Source organism: Haliotis asinina, chromosome 2, assembly GCF_037392515.1.
Source record: "Haliotis asinina isolate JCU_RB_2024 chromosome 2, JCU_Hal_asi_v2, whole genome shotgun sequence".
Lineage (NCBI taxonomy): Eukaryota > Metazoa > Mollusca > Gastropoda > Lepetellida > Haliotidae > Haliotis > Haliotis asinina.
The window spans coordinates 24,793,580-24,808,771 of record NC_090281.1 but is presented as its reverse complement, the minus strand read 5'-3'; the positions used below and the strand labels follow the sequence as shown (position 1 = coordinate 24,808,771).

General features: G+C 40.8%; 1 protein-coding gene across 1 annotated transcript; it reads right to left on the bottom strand.

Moving 5' to 3' along the window:
- Positions 1-4,268: 4,268 nt before the first annotated feature.
- Positions 4,269-11,880, bottom strand: LOC137273463 (flavin-containing monooxygenase 5-like). Its single transcript, XM_067806162.1, has 5 exons — positions 11,400-11,880; positions 10,311-10,676; positions 8,747-9,301; positions 6,431-6,596; positions 4,269-5,772 (listed from the first exon to the last, which is right to left on the bottom strand). The coding sequence occupies exons 1-5, from the start codon at positions 11,817-11,819 to the stop codon at positions 5,519-5,521; spliced, it is 1,761 nt and encodes a 586-aa protein (XP_067662263.1). The 5' UTR covers positions 11,820-11,880; the 3' UTR covers positions 4,269-5,518.
- Between the last annotated feature and the right edge of the window lie 3,312 nt (positions 11,881-15,192).

Sequence of the window (15,192 nt, the reverse complement as noted above, 5' to 3'; positions counted from 1 at the left end):
GTCATGCTTACTACGACAATCAACATGGCAAAGTCATTGTGCCTAACATCAAGACGAGAATAATAATGTATCGTATTTTGTGTTTTGAACCTTGAGCCTTATTTTTAATGCTCATCAAACTAAAGTTTCAATTTGGACTAAGTAAAGAAGGGCAGATTTTCAATGAGGTTTCGACCTGTGAAGGTCCCGGGGTAGATTAGGTCTTCAGCAACCCATGCTTGCCATAAAAGGCGACTATGCTTGTCATAAGAGGCGACTGACGGGATCGAGTGGTCAGGCTCGCTGACTTGGTTGACACATGTCATCGGTTCCCAGTTGCGCAGATCGATGGTCATGTTGTTGATCACTGGGTTGTCTGGTCCAGACTCGATTATTTACAGACCGCCGCCATAGCTGGAATATTGCTGAGTGCGGTGTAAAACTAAACTCACTCACTCAGTCAATGAGGTTTGAAGTTTAATGAATATCTCCATATCCACTGCATGTTGGAGATACATATTCCAAAAGAATACATATTCCAACTTAATACATATTCCTAATTAATAGCTCTCGTAAATGATATTTCAAGAATGAGATGAAACTACCTCTACATATGCAGCTATTTCTTTTCATTATCGCATTGTTTTAGAAAACATGGCTCGATATGACCTTTGACATTGAAGGCCATCTCCAGAATGAAAGGAAAGGGTAACAAAGTCAGCAGCTAAGAGTGACCGCTAAAAGACGTTAACCTTTATTTTTTTAGCAAATTTTCTTTCATTCTTTCTTTCACTGTTCATGCACATAACTGACGGGGTGTAACTTTTGTTGTATATACTGAGGGAAAAACGTAAAGGATCACATGAAAGGATGAGAGTTTCAGCATTTTTCCAAGATTCCTTTACAAGCTTTCCATCGCATAGATTGTGAAAAACCTGGAAACAAATAAGGGAACACTTGCGCTTTCGTGTATTCTCTTATTCCCCCCCCCCCCCCCCCCCCCCCCCGCCCAGTATATTTGTGAATACACGTTCTGAGTATTCCAGTACTTTTGTCGGGTCGAGTTCCACCCGGGATTCTAACCCACACCCTCAGAAGTCTGTGGAAGCCGGGGTGGCTGAGCAGGTTATGCGTGATCAGATGCCCGACTCTGATGATGTTGGTTCGAATTCCGGATGGGACTCAGTCCAACAAAAGCACTTGAATCTGTACTTTACTAGAAAGTGTAATCGCCAGTATAACATATAAGTAAATTGGACCACTTTCTAAATGGCAATATTTGACGTTATGTCTCAACTTACTGTCCACAACAAACGTTGAGACTGTGACACAGTCAGTCATGATGTGAATCCCCGGTAGTATCAGACAATTACCCTTTGCTCAATTATTTCGTAACATAAAATGCCAATGTTTCTAACATTATTCCTTTAGTGAGTGAGTGAGGTCAGTTTTACACCGATTGTAGCAATACTCCAGCAATATCACGGCGGGGAACACCAGAAATGGGCTTCACACATTATATCCATGTGGGAAATCGAATCTGGGTTGTCGGGTTGTCGGCATGTCGACCTAACGCTTTAACCCCTAGGGCACCCCACCACACCTATTCATTGAAACAAATATTTGATGAAATACCATATGCAATGTGTCATGCTGTCCATTTTATAGTTTTCAAATTGTTGTACAGTTTTGCATAAGTTAAAAGTGTCTCCACTGTAATGACTAGGTCACGACGACCAGGAGCTCCTCCCATGTACCGGCCTCCCACGTGTTTGTGGGGGTTGGGATTAGCACAAAGTAGTACTTGAGCCCCTGCCCCAGTTTGCATAAGACGGCCTCAAATTGTTTATAGTAATGTACAGGGTGAAGAAAAATGCGTGATATTCTTGCTGTACTTCAATGTGTGCACGCATACATGGGTGTGTCTAGTGTTGTTGAGAGGAGACGTTGTTTTCATTTTTCACTGAGCAATTAATTCTGTTGAAAATGTTGTATGCAAGCGTTAATTAAGCACCACCCATTTCCATGCTATAAGACTGCGTTTAACACAACACACTGGTCATTCTTGATATGGAAACCAAACACATGGTAAATATAACTTTGTTAACTGAACCATCTACAGTGTCAATCCATCAACTACCAACACTGCTGCTACTTTCGGCTGTAATTCACTGATGGTCATATGGGGGCACTAAAAACGTTATCAATAATCATGTCCCGAACTATGGCCACACAGACGATGTCAGTGGACAACGTACACAAAGTGCTAAAAAATGTTCACTGTTCAATCATAAGCCAACGGTAATGGTGACATGAGTATTTGATGTATTTACTCTCGCACGGATAACTGCTGCAACCCTCCTCCTCATGCTGGAAATCAAACGCCGAATGCTCATCATTTGAATCCTCTGTCATTCCTCATTCCTCTGGGCTAATTCCTGTGGATTTTTAACAGGTGGATCCGTTACTTGAACTTGACGCCCCAGGTGGTCCCATAAATGCTCAATTGGGTTGAGATCAGAGCTTTTCGCAGGCTATCTGCCAGCTGCGTTATTCTGCAAGTATGCGATAAGTATGCGATAAGTATGTGATAAGATTCAGCTTACAGTCATAGGAGATACACCACCACACCATTACAGAGTCATCGCCGCTGTTGATAGGCCTCATTATCCTGCGCCATGTCCTCAGATTGAGGTTTTGCCGTTGATTACGCCAAACGCTGAGCCTTGTGTCTATCAGTGAGTAAGGGACGTCTGATTGGACGACGTGCACGGAGTCCAGCGGACCTGCGCCTCCTTCGGATGGTGCTGGTTGAGAGACAAACACCCATTCTCCATTGTTCTCGGGGCATGGGCCTGCCTCTCACTAGGCGAACTAGGGCACGGCCATCATGGGGACTGGTCTTTCTCGTCCTTCCTGATCGTATTCACTCTGGGGAACCAAAAGCTACGACAGGACAAACCAGCTTCATGCATACCAGTAATCTCCCATTTGGTATTTCCAGAAAGGCCACGCCTCGGCATGTCCAAAAAAGTTCTATTTCAGCACTGTTCACTATTGATGCGTCGATAAGAAAGCAATGAGAATACTTCATTTCATCTTTTTATACCCATCAGTCGCTTGTACCATGACAGAACTTTAGCATGAAAAGAATGCATTTGGATCAACACGTGAATTTCATGCTAACTCCATGTGTATTTAGACATAATTTGTTAACTTCTCTCTTTTGATCCCTTTTTGTTACAATCGACAATTATTTTTGGTGGTGCTTAATAAATGTTCATGTGTATGTATAGTTATGTATGCCACAGTTATTATTTAGCGTCAATTATTATTAATATATAGCTTGATATAGTCTCCATATGGCTGAAATACTGCCGATGTAACTTAAAATAACTTACTAAAAATTCGGTCACCCTTGAAGATCCGGGTTTGAAATGATCTTCAGTAACCCACCCTTAGGCACCTTATGATGCGAGGATAAACAATATTCAATGACTGTTGTTTCGTATACAACAAATTGAAATGTATTTAATACAACTTTGCTTGTGTGCGGTCCTGCTCAAGTCACAAACCAGTTGAAGTTAACCAACGTTGAATGCGGAGAGTCCTTGGATGGGTGACCTTGTTTATACCCAGTATAACCTCCATGTTGCCGAGGGAGTTTCTTGCGACAAATAGGGGCATATGAATACCAAATGTGGCCCAAATCTTCAGCAGGGGTCTTCTTGTGGCATAGCGGGTTGAAGAACTCAATTCTAACCTCGATCGCCACAAGAAAGCTTCTGGTATGAAATGTTGAAGACCAATTGCAACCTGGATGTTAATAAGAGAGTTTCTTACAACAAACATAAGTTGCAGAAGACCAGTATTAGTCGAGATCTTTACAGGATTGTCAGTAAGTGACCATTTTTTCTGTGATATTTCATGAATTGTTTTTGATTGTTGTGTCCGTTGTGGTCTGAAACAAGCTTATTCCATGTCATCGCTCTTTGCACTCTGGTGAGATATGCTGAATGCAGCGTAAAATTAAACTCATTCACTCACTGTTTAGCTGAATTATACTTTCCTGTTCATTCCCATAGCTTCTTGGCTGAGTTCGCATAACACATTGTTGAAAATATTACAAACATTTTTTGCTTTTCATCATAACTTTGAAAGATGACAAGTACTTTTTTCAGAATCTGTTCGGTTGTGACTAAGACAAATAGGCAATGGACAAGCGTTATATGACGCATCGTTGTTGTGGTTGTGTTGTTTCGTTTTAGGAAATACCACAACACGTTCTCTCAGTTATGTACATATGTATTTTTCCACCATCGAAAGGTCTACTTTTACCAAACCCATGGTGTTTAGACTAAGATTAACAACGACACTGAATACAAATATAAATGAAACATTGAAAATAATAATGTTAAGCTCTGGATTTCTTCGTGAGTGGGGTAAAAATGTTATGGAACATTTTAAGTATACGTCCTGGGTAACTTTGAGTATGCGTTGTTAATAGGTACTTCAAAACAAGAAGAGCATTTCTCAACGTAAGAGACTTTCCACAGCCTGTGGGATGTGACGACTTACAGTTTCGTCCATGTATACTGACAGCAAAAGAAACGCAATTTTCGAAAAAATGAAATCCAAAATGCCAGAGTTGCGTTTCTTTTGCTGCTCAGTATATTTGGCGTTTGAGAAAGCTAAGTACTGATTGCCTAATGTCAGTTTCTTGTCAGTCTTTCCATCAGTCGATCAATAAATTCATAAAGGGCCATTCTGAAGCGATCATCAAGTAGTGACGAAACAAGGCGATCTGATTTTGATGTGATTGAAACACGACATATTTAGCACTGCGACATCTTTACAAAATCTATTCTAAACAGCAACAGAAACGCAAGCTTCGAAAAAGGGAAATCTCATAAAATTTAGCGTTGATGTTCACGTCTTCTATTTGAAACCATGAGAAAAGCAGATCGATTTGTGTTTCTTTCGCTGTTCAGTATATTAGACTCACAAATAGTCTCAGAAAAGAAAGAATTATCTTACTTAAAATAAAAAACCCCATAAAAACAAAGTAAGTATAGTTATACAGGAGCCGCCCTGAAAAATTCGTGAGACAGTAGGAGGGGCAGAATATGACAGACACTCAGTAGTGTCATGTTGTTGGTAATTTAAACATATACTGAATTAATGTTGGCAGACTAAACCTGAATTACTGTTGGAACACTGAACCTGGAGTAGTGTTGGCAGATCGAGCTTTTGACATGTGTTCGGGAATTGTACGTGGACGGCGATGATGACTGATTGAAACTGGATTAGTGTTGACAAATAAAACCTTGAGTAGTTTTGTTTAAAGATAAATCCTGAGTAGGGTCATGAGTGGCCTTGTCTCATAACCTGGTCTCTGAAAAAGACGAGAATATTCACTATATGTAATACCTGTCACACATCAACTGAGACCTCTCTATTGTCAGTTCCGCACGGGAAGCATACCATTATACAATCTGTGTAGAATACTTAAATCTTTGACTATCTGATGTTGCGTCTTTTAAAAGAAAAGTTTATAAAGGACGGCTATGAGAACCACCAGCAGCACCAATGTGAGTCTGTAGGACGACTGCTTCTGTGTTCCTTCAGGCAGAGGTCTGGTCTTAAAGGGGTACTCCACTCTGTGAGTCTGGGTCATGATGGCCTCCCGGGCCCCTGACCACTTGCCCGGCCCCCTCAGACGGTATTGGTACGGTGTGGTGGTGCCGAAGTAACATTTGAGTGCAAGCTGCGGATCAGTCAGTAGAAGACGGCCTGGCATAGAAAAAGGAAATAATATTTATATAGGCTGATGAAAAAAGTATTGATGGGATTTTTTTTATATTGAGTCAAAATATTCTTAAATCTGAAACTGGTCTGAAAACATTGGGTTCTCTTTGCTTTCTGGACACATGTGTAAGGACATTTATTTGGAGAATGTTCACACATTTAATTGTGGGATTTGGAAGACTATGCATAGGTGTGTCACTCTTACAAGCAAATGCTATTCAAATACCTACCGTAGTGAAGATGATTAAACGGACTACACCACGAAAGCATACTTATTGAATATGGGTGTAATGTATTAGGCACGATGAAGATTATCAAAATAAGTACATTTTTATGTTGTTTTTTTTAAAAAAAAAATTAGATAATCAGCTATGCTGACAAAACACTTCCAAGAACAATGAACATAACTCCCTACAGGTTTGATTATCTCTTATCATCTATGGTTGTGTAAGATTATTAGGTGAGATAATTTAAAGCCCATATTCATTGAGATGCGTCATCCATTACACCAAGATTAGATAATTCATTATTCTCTTGTTTGGATCAGTAGTCAACAGTTAGTCTGTCCCTTGAGATGATTCATAACCCATATTGGGGGGATAGATTCTACCATTCTCCCAAGGGGAAATAATTCAACGTTCACCTATATTTGGCAGACATCCGACAAGCTCCGCCAGTTCGTCCATGATATCAATGACGTCAACCTGGATAGTGTGACGCTGGGACTCGACATATCTGGCCGCCATGGCCGCCTCCTTCTTCGTGATGTCAGCCCACATTTCAGACTTCGAAGGGAGATTACATGTTCCCTAGGAGAAAAGTGAGTCAACCGAATTAGTTTTGACCCTCCTGTTAATACTGAAAAACAAACACTATGACGGGGACCTTTGGTTTACCCTTGCTGGAAAATAAATCAAAGTCACAGGAACTACGAAAAACGCTTAGCCACTGTTCTTCCTCGTCCCGAAAGAATATCATGTATGCATTGAAAATTCTTATGGTAAATTTAGTATCAACATATTGTCTCTCTTTACATATACAATATATAGCGATTGCAGAATCGATTCCAGCTATTTCTCATTTGTCGTTTCATCGATATACATGCACTGCAATAATACTCTGTAGCCATGATCATCTTACCGATTTTTCGATCAATCATGCCACGTCTATTGCAACTATATACATGGATGAGATGCTAAATGCATTCCAGTTTGTAAAATACTCGAAACAACTGACCAAAGTTCTAGTCAGGTGTTCATTGTATTTTTCCTCTGATAATCAAACACGGTAACCATGTGGTTCTTGTTCGAATCTCCCACGATACGCTCCCAGATGAACGTGTGCATAAACAAATCCGGTATGATGATTTAAGCAGCTGACTGTGTGTCATTTCCTGCCAGTATGTCTAAAATGTACCCGTGAAGATCTCTTTTAGAATTTGTCTTCATCAACCCAGGCTTGTCGTAAAAGACGATAAGTGCGATTGGGTGGCGAGACTCGCTGAGTTGGTAGACTGATGCTCATGTGTGTTGATCACTGGATTGTCTGGTCCAGACGCGATTATTTGCATAACGCCACCATATAGATGTAATACTGCTGAATGCGGTGTAAAAAACAAAAGCAAGCCAAGCCAAATCCAAAACTACCTCTTGTTGACGTCTAAGCTGTATGTGAAGACTACAGAAGAAATTAGGCATGGTAATTAGAGAGGACATGGTAATTAGAGAGGACATGGTAATTAGAGAGGACATGGTAATTAGACATGGTAATTAGAGAGGACATGGTAATTAGAGAGGACATGGAAATTAGAGAAGACATGGAAATTAGAGAAGACATGGTAATTAGAGAGGACATGGTAATTAGAGAGGACATGGTAATTAGAGAAGACATGGTAATTAGAGAGGACATGGTAATTAGAGAGGACATGGAAATTAGAGAAGACATGGAAATTAGAGAAGACATGGTAATTAGAGAGGACATGGTAATTAGAGAAGACATGGTAATTAGAGAGGACATGGAAATTAGAGAAGACATGGTAATTAGATAGGACATGGTAATTAGAGAAGACATGGTAATTAGATAGGACATGGTAATTAGAGAGGACATGGTAATTACAGAGGACATGGTAATTAGAGAGGACATGGAAATTAGAGAAGACATGGTAATTAGAGAGGACATGGTAATTAGAGAAGACATGGTAATTAGAGAGGACATGGAAATAAGAGAAGACATGGTAATTAGAGAGGACATGGAAATTAGAGAAGACATGGTAATTAGAGAGGACATGGAAATTAGAGAGGACATGGTAATTAGAGAGGACATGGTAATTAGAGAAGACATGGAAATTGGACAGGATATGACAATTAGAGAGGACATGACACTTGGACAGGACATGGAAATTAAAGAGGACATGGAACGTAGAGAGGCCATGGAAATTGGAGAGGACATGGAACGTAGAGAGGCCATGGAAATTAGAGAGGACATGGAAATCGGACAGGATATGGCAAATATACAGGACATGGCACTTGGACGGGACATTGAAATTAGAGAGGACATGGCAATTGGACAAGACATGGAAATTAAGGAGGACATTGAACGTAGAGAGGACATGACTATTGGAGAGGATATGGAAATAATAGAGGACGTGGTAATTAGACAGAGAGAAAGACTTTCGAAGAGGAAAAACCCAAATTCGAAGGTAGAGGCTGCAGGTTAGACGTCAAGTTTGGGATTGACTTGCCGTAACTAATGGTGGTGTCGCCCACCGTTTGACCTATTCGTTTGTCATGCCAACATAAGTTCAGTGTTTGAAGCTTGTTTCTGGTGTCCCCGTCATGATATTGCTGGTGTAATACTAAACGCATGTAAAACCCTCTGCAAAAACACTGATACTTTCTTGACCTCTGACTTAAATTAAATTGAGAAATTAATTATTTCAATGAATATCATCCCTACTTACCTTGAAAACCCTGGCTGCTAGGCGACACTGCAACTCTGCGATAGGCATGATGGCGCCGATAGGTTGGACACAACCAATTACCACCAATGTCTGTTTGGGTAGATCAGGTGGAAACATATATTTGAACATTTTAACCCTATTCTTCTGAACATCTATCACAGACTTGTCAATAAATGGGAAACCGAATATATACCCTGTAGCCAGTATGACAACGTCGATATCATCTTCCACCGTCCCGTCAACAAACTCCACGCCAGTCTTGGTAAACCGCTTGATGTCAGCTTTGATCTTTATAGAGCCAGTTGCGATTCTGTTGGGCATGTCATCGTTTACTGTAGGATGCTGAGCGAAGATCCGGTGTTTTGGTTTGAGTGAATACAGAACGTGATCGAAACGTTTGTTGACGCTTCTCTCGGCTCTGTCCGCCATATATCCAGAGGGAAGAGTTTTGCTAATGAGATAGTTGAATCTTGTTCTTCCCAGGAAGTCACGAGGAAGACCATTCTCTGAAATCCTGTTGATCACCCAACATCCACGTCTGGTGCTAAGGAACACCTGTGTGAAAACATGTCGGTTAGTTACACATTAAGAGTGAAATTTGAGGGTGAGTGAGTGAGTTTGGTGTTAAGTCGCTTTTCGCAATATTCCAGCAATATCACGATCTGGGACACCAGAAAAGGACCTCACACATTGAACCCGGGTCAACGGCGTGACGAGCGAAGGATTTAACCACTAGGCTACCTCGCCGCCTCATTTGGACATTTCAACCTATACTGAACAACAAAAGAAATGAAACTCTGGTTCTTTGTTAAGTTTTTAAATAGAAGGAACATAGACTTTGCGAGACTTCATGTGTTCGAAACTTGCGTTTCTTTTGCTGTCAGAATACTCTGCGACTCACGTGTGAGTGCGCGTGTGCGTGTGGGTGTATTTGTTCGGTCCAATGCCGGCTTTATGGTGTTGGACCATCGGTGTACCATATATAGCCCACTAAGTCTTAGTGCCCTCATAATTCCTTACCCCACCCACCCGTTGCCTAGCGCAGGCAGGTTAACATGTGACCCAAAGGTACTGATAAAACTGCTTTTCGTAATGACGCTACATTCAGTACACTACGAAGGTTACAATTCCCCAGTGTAAATACTGTTGATTACAATGCATCGTGAAAAGTGCAAAGACAAAAAATGAAAGTATTGAAACGAGTCCTGATCTTGTATTTAGTAATGTATAACAAAATGTACCCGCGAGCAGCCGGGTTAGAATTGACCTTCAATAACCAATGCTTGTCGTTAGACACATGTCTTCGTATCCTAGTTGTTTGGAATGATGCTCATGCTGTTGATTACTGGATTGTCAGGTCCAGATTCGATTATTTACAGACCGCCGTCATATAGCTGGAATATTGCTGAGTGCAGCGTAAAATGTCTGCATAATTTCGAGGTTTCATTTCACGTGGTATAGAAGAGATCACGTGGTAAAGCGGAGATCACGTGGTGTAGAAGAGATCACGTGGTGTAGCGGAGATACAGTCCAAAGCGGTTCTCAGTTCAAGTGTGCTGCTCACCTGCCCCATCCTGCTCAGCTCCACGGCAACGTCAACGCCCGAGTTGCCGACACCGACAACTACGACCCTCTTCCCAGCATACCCCGTCCAGTCCTTGTAGTCATGAGAGTGAATGATCTTCCCCTGAAAGTCTTCTTGACCTGTAAAGTACGGCACGTTCTTGCTGGCATGATGGCCAGTGCACACAATCACCGCGTCAAACACCTTCGTCTCCTCACTTCCGGTCTTGTGATCTCTGATCTGCACATCCCATCTTCCGGTCTGCTCGTAGTCACTCGACTTCTTCACTGATAGGATCTCTTTGTTGTACTGAATGTGTCGCCTTAGACTGAAGGCATCTGCGTACATTTTGAAGTACTCCCATACCTGCATCAACAGAAAATAATGAAAGATACAGTTGAAAATAATGAAAGATAAGGCTTCTTCTCCGTCTTTGTTCTCTTATTAGAAAGGGAACCCTGTTACCTCGCCCATTCGTCCCGCCGAGGACCCGGATTCGATGTCAAATATGTACAATGTGTAAAACCTTTATGTGGTGAGAACCGACGTGATATTGCTGGAACATTGGTACAAGCAGCGTAAAACAACACTCACTCATTCAGTTTGGTTGGGTGTGCTACAGTCTTTCGTATTCTTCTCACCAGTGCGTATAGGTCTCGAGCGTTGTGCTCACTCACTATCGATTGTACTCTCATGCCATGAACACGTGGGTAGAATTTACCTCGGTAATTCAAATATTTACATATAAAAGTGGGGATTATAGGTCATTATGTCGAGGCCAACTGTGGCTTGCACGATGATTCAGCACTCCTCAGTGCTGTACTAGTAATTTTTCAAATGGTGGTTGTTGTATTTGAGGTGACGGTGCATTATCAATGTCACTTTTTACAGTTAGGATTGAATGCAATATGATTACGAAAAACGTGCCGTACGTCAAGCTATCACCTGTTCAAGTCATGACATAATACATATCTTTGCCTACTGGTAAAACATTGAATTTAGTTCAAATGCAATATGTCGTCGCAACATATTTACCCTTAACAGTGGCAACAAATGCACATGTCAATACAATACCGTGAATGACTTTACCTGCGTGTTGTGCATGTAATTGGGGTACTCTTTAGGTATAGGAAAGTCGCTGAAACACATCATCTCCTTGCTTGTATTGATGACAGTCGATCTCATCACGCACCCCTGATCCTCGCGGACTTTTTCTGTGAAATTCCATAATCCCCCGATTTCGTCAGTTCGCTCAAAACAAAATGGCTCTAGAGTTTCATCCACGCAACTTTTGATGGCTGTCAGACCGCTACACCCGGCTCCTATGATCGCAACGCGCTTCGCCATTTTGAAGCGAACTGACTTTGCAGTACGTCTTACTGGTCTGAGGGAGCGTTCATAATGTGTGGCTTGGGGGAGAGAGAAAGATGATTTATATGAAGAGGCATGTACAATGTGAATTACCCACCCAAATTTATGTACAGAGAAAGTGTCCATCCAGCATGACATGCACAAAACTGATGACCTGGATGACACATACTCCTACTACACGTTCACTAAGTTGATGGTTGATGACCTCTCCCCTCTCAGAATAAAGTATGCACCTCTTGCTACCACAGGTCGCACCGAGTTTACTGTGGCTCTCTCATCCTAACGATGTAAATATTCACAGCTGGGTAGAATGGGACACATAGTCACAGTACTTTGTCCAAGCCATAAATTATGAAGGCAATTCTTTTTCTTAAAATCAATTTACAATGAAAAAGTTTTCAACCACGTTTTCTTTAATATGCGTTGTTGAACAATAACACACAACCTTTGCATATATATACTATCTATGACCGCTGTGAAATGCCATAGCATGTGTTACTGACAAAAGTTCACAACCATTACATGAATAAATAATTGTATACTCATCAATAACTATTCTAAGAATGTTGTGATGGTCGGTTTTTGTTTTTATGCTGTTTTGGGAAACGTTAAAAAAGCGTTGAGAACGCTCGTAAAATCTCAGCTGTGACCCAGATATCCTTGCCGTATTTCTATGTCTGCACGCATACATGGGTGTGTGTAGAGTTGTAGGGGAGCAGTTGTTTTCAGTTTTCGCTCAGCAATTAATTCTGTTGAAAATATTGTATGCAAGCCCTCATCATTAAAAAATAGCTACATATACCACAGTTCGCAATCGCAGAATACACGTCGATTTTAGATAAATGGCTAATGTTACATACACTTACATACAGTCGCTAACAGTCGAAGAGATCGTTTAAGTCTATGCGGGAAGAAAACGTACAGTAAGTCCCCATGGTCCCTAGCATGATGATCTACCTTCTGTTGTTGGTGGTCTATAGCCACCTTTTTAATACTGTACTGTTATTTAGCGTCAATTATTATTAATATATAGCTTGATATTATCTCCATATGGCTGAAGCACTGCCGATGTAACTTAAAATAAGTCACTCACAAATTCTGTCACCCTTGAAGATCTGGGTTTGAATTGATCTTCAGTAACTCACTCTTGTCGTAAAGTTAATGATGCTAGGGTAAGCAATATTCAGCGACTGTTGTTTTTAATCCAACAAATTGGAGTGTATATAGAAACTACCTTTTTAAAACAAGTTTGCTGATGTGTGGTCCTGTGCATAGAGTTCAGGTCACGAATCATTTGAAGTTAAGCAACGTTGAGTGCAGACAGTGCTTGGATGGGTGACCTTGTTTATACCCAAATGTAAACTTCATGTTGACGAGGGATTTTCTAGCGACAAATTGGGGCTCTTGAATACCAAATGTGGCCCAGATCTTCAGAGGGGATCTTCTTGTGGCATAGTTGCCGAACTCAATTCTAACCTCGATCTCCAAAAGAGGGTTTCTGTTATCAAATGTTGAAGACCAATTGCAAACTGGATGTTGATGAGAGTTTCTTACAACAAACATTTGTTGCAGAAGACCAATATTAGCCGAGATCTTTACAGGGTTGTCAGTAAGTGATCATGTTTTATTTTTTTCTGTAATGTTTCATGAATTGTTTTTGATTGTTGTGTCCGTTGTGGTCTGAAACAAGCTTGTTCCATGCCATCGCTCTTTGCACTCTGGTGAGATATGCTGAATGCAGCGTAAAACTAAACTCATTCACTCACTGTTTAGATGAATTATACTTTCCTGTCCATTCCTATAACTTCTTGAGTGAGTTCACATAATATATAGTTGGAAATATTACAAACATTTCTGCTTTTCATCATAACTTTGAAAGATGACAAATACCTTTTTTCAGAATCTGTTCGATTGTTACTAAGACAAATAGGCGATAGACAAGCATTACATGACGCGTCGTTGTTGTGGTTGTGTTGGGGTTTTTGGGTGTTGTGTTTCATTTATAAAAAATCACGTTTTTGAAGCGGATTTAGAAGTGAAATACATAAGAATGAAGAATGGTATGGATATCAACTTCTTTATTATGGGAACACAACGTTTCGGAGTTAATGCGTACTCCTTCATCAGGTGAATGAGAATGGGGTTCAGAACTATATCTATATGTACAGGTAAACAATTACAAAGTAACAAGTGGAATGAATTAACGAAAGCTGGAAGCCAACATAAACAAGCACTGATAGGAAGGCGACAGTTATGATAGCAATGATGGAAGCCAATGGTAAGATTATGTTTCTCGGTCCTTGAGGGTCTTGTTGATGGTGGCTGTGACGACTTTGGCAGGGTAACCGTTGAGTGAAGTGAATGTTTTTCTGAGGTGGCCCAGTTCACTGTTTAGGGCATCAGGATGGCAGAGGGCTTTGGCACGTCTGGTAAGGGTGGCGATGATAGCTTGCTTGATCTGAGGATGGTGGCAGGAGTTGTATTGAATGTTCTGGTCGGTGTGCGTCGGCTTGCGGTATACTGAGGTTCTGAGTCCATCGTCTGTGGTGTGGAGGGATACGTCATGGAAAGGCAGGTGTTGGTTGGTCTCAGTCTCCATGGTGAACTTGATTCTTGGATGTTGGTCTTTGAGGTGATTGAGGTGCTCGTTGGGGTCGTTGTCAATGGCGATGGTGGTGAAGGTGTCGTCGACTTTGCGGTACCAACAGAGGTTTATACTGGCTTCCAGCTTTCGTTAATTCATTCCACTTGTTACTTTGTAATTGTTTACCTGTACATATAAATATAACTCTGTACCCCATTTTCATTCACCTGTTGAAGGAGTAAGCATTAACTCCGAAACGTTGTCTTCTCATAATGAAGAAGTTGATATCCATAAAATTCATCATTCCCACAAACACGTTCTCTCAGTTACATACATATGTAATTTCAACCATCGAATGGTCTGCTTTTACCAAACACATGGTCTTTAGACTAAGATTAATAACGGCACTGAATACAAATATAAATGAAACATTGAAATTGATAATGTTAAGCTCTGGATTTTTTCATGAGTGAGTAAAAATGTAATGGAACGTTTTAAGTATACGTCCTGGGTAACTTTGAGTATGTGTTGTTAGTAAGTACTCCGAAAGAAGAAGAGCATTTTTCAAGGTAAGAGTCATTCCACAGCCTGTGGGAAGTATTGACTTACAGTTTCGACCATGAAATCTAATGAATTAAGTGTTCATTTTTATGTCTTCTACTTAAACACTTGCCCATAATCGCGGTTTTTTAAGAAGTGGCACTGAACTACTTACTGATTGGGCGATGTCAGCTACTTGTCAGCCTTTCCATAGGTCGGTCAAATTCATCAAGGTTCATTCTGACGCAACCATCTAGTAGTGACGAAACACGAAGGTCTGATTTTTATGTGACTGGAACACGATGTATTTAGCACTGCGAGGTCTTTGTAACATCTATTCTGAACAGCAAAAGAAATGCAATTTTCGAAAAAGAGAAATCTCATATC

What these genes read in the sequence shown, in the direction of transcription:
- LOC137273463 (XM_067806162.1), bottom strand. Translation starts at nt 11,819, where the DNA reads ATGTCATGCTGGATGGACACTTTCTCTGTACATAAATTTGGGTGGGTA. An exon ending in ATTACATGCACAACACGCAG is followed by an intron (nt 10,677 to 11,399) that starts GTAAAGTCATTC and finishes CTGTTGATGCAG; the next exon opens with GTATGGGAGTACTTCAAAAT. An exon ending in CGGATGTCTGCCAAATATAG is followed by an intron (nt 5,773 to 6,430) that starts GTGAACGTTGAA and finishes TTTCTATGCCAG; the next exon opens with GCCGTCTTCTACTGACTGAT.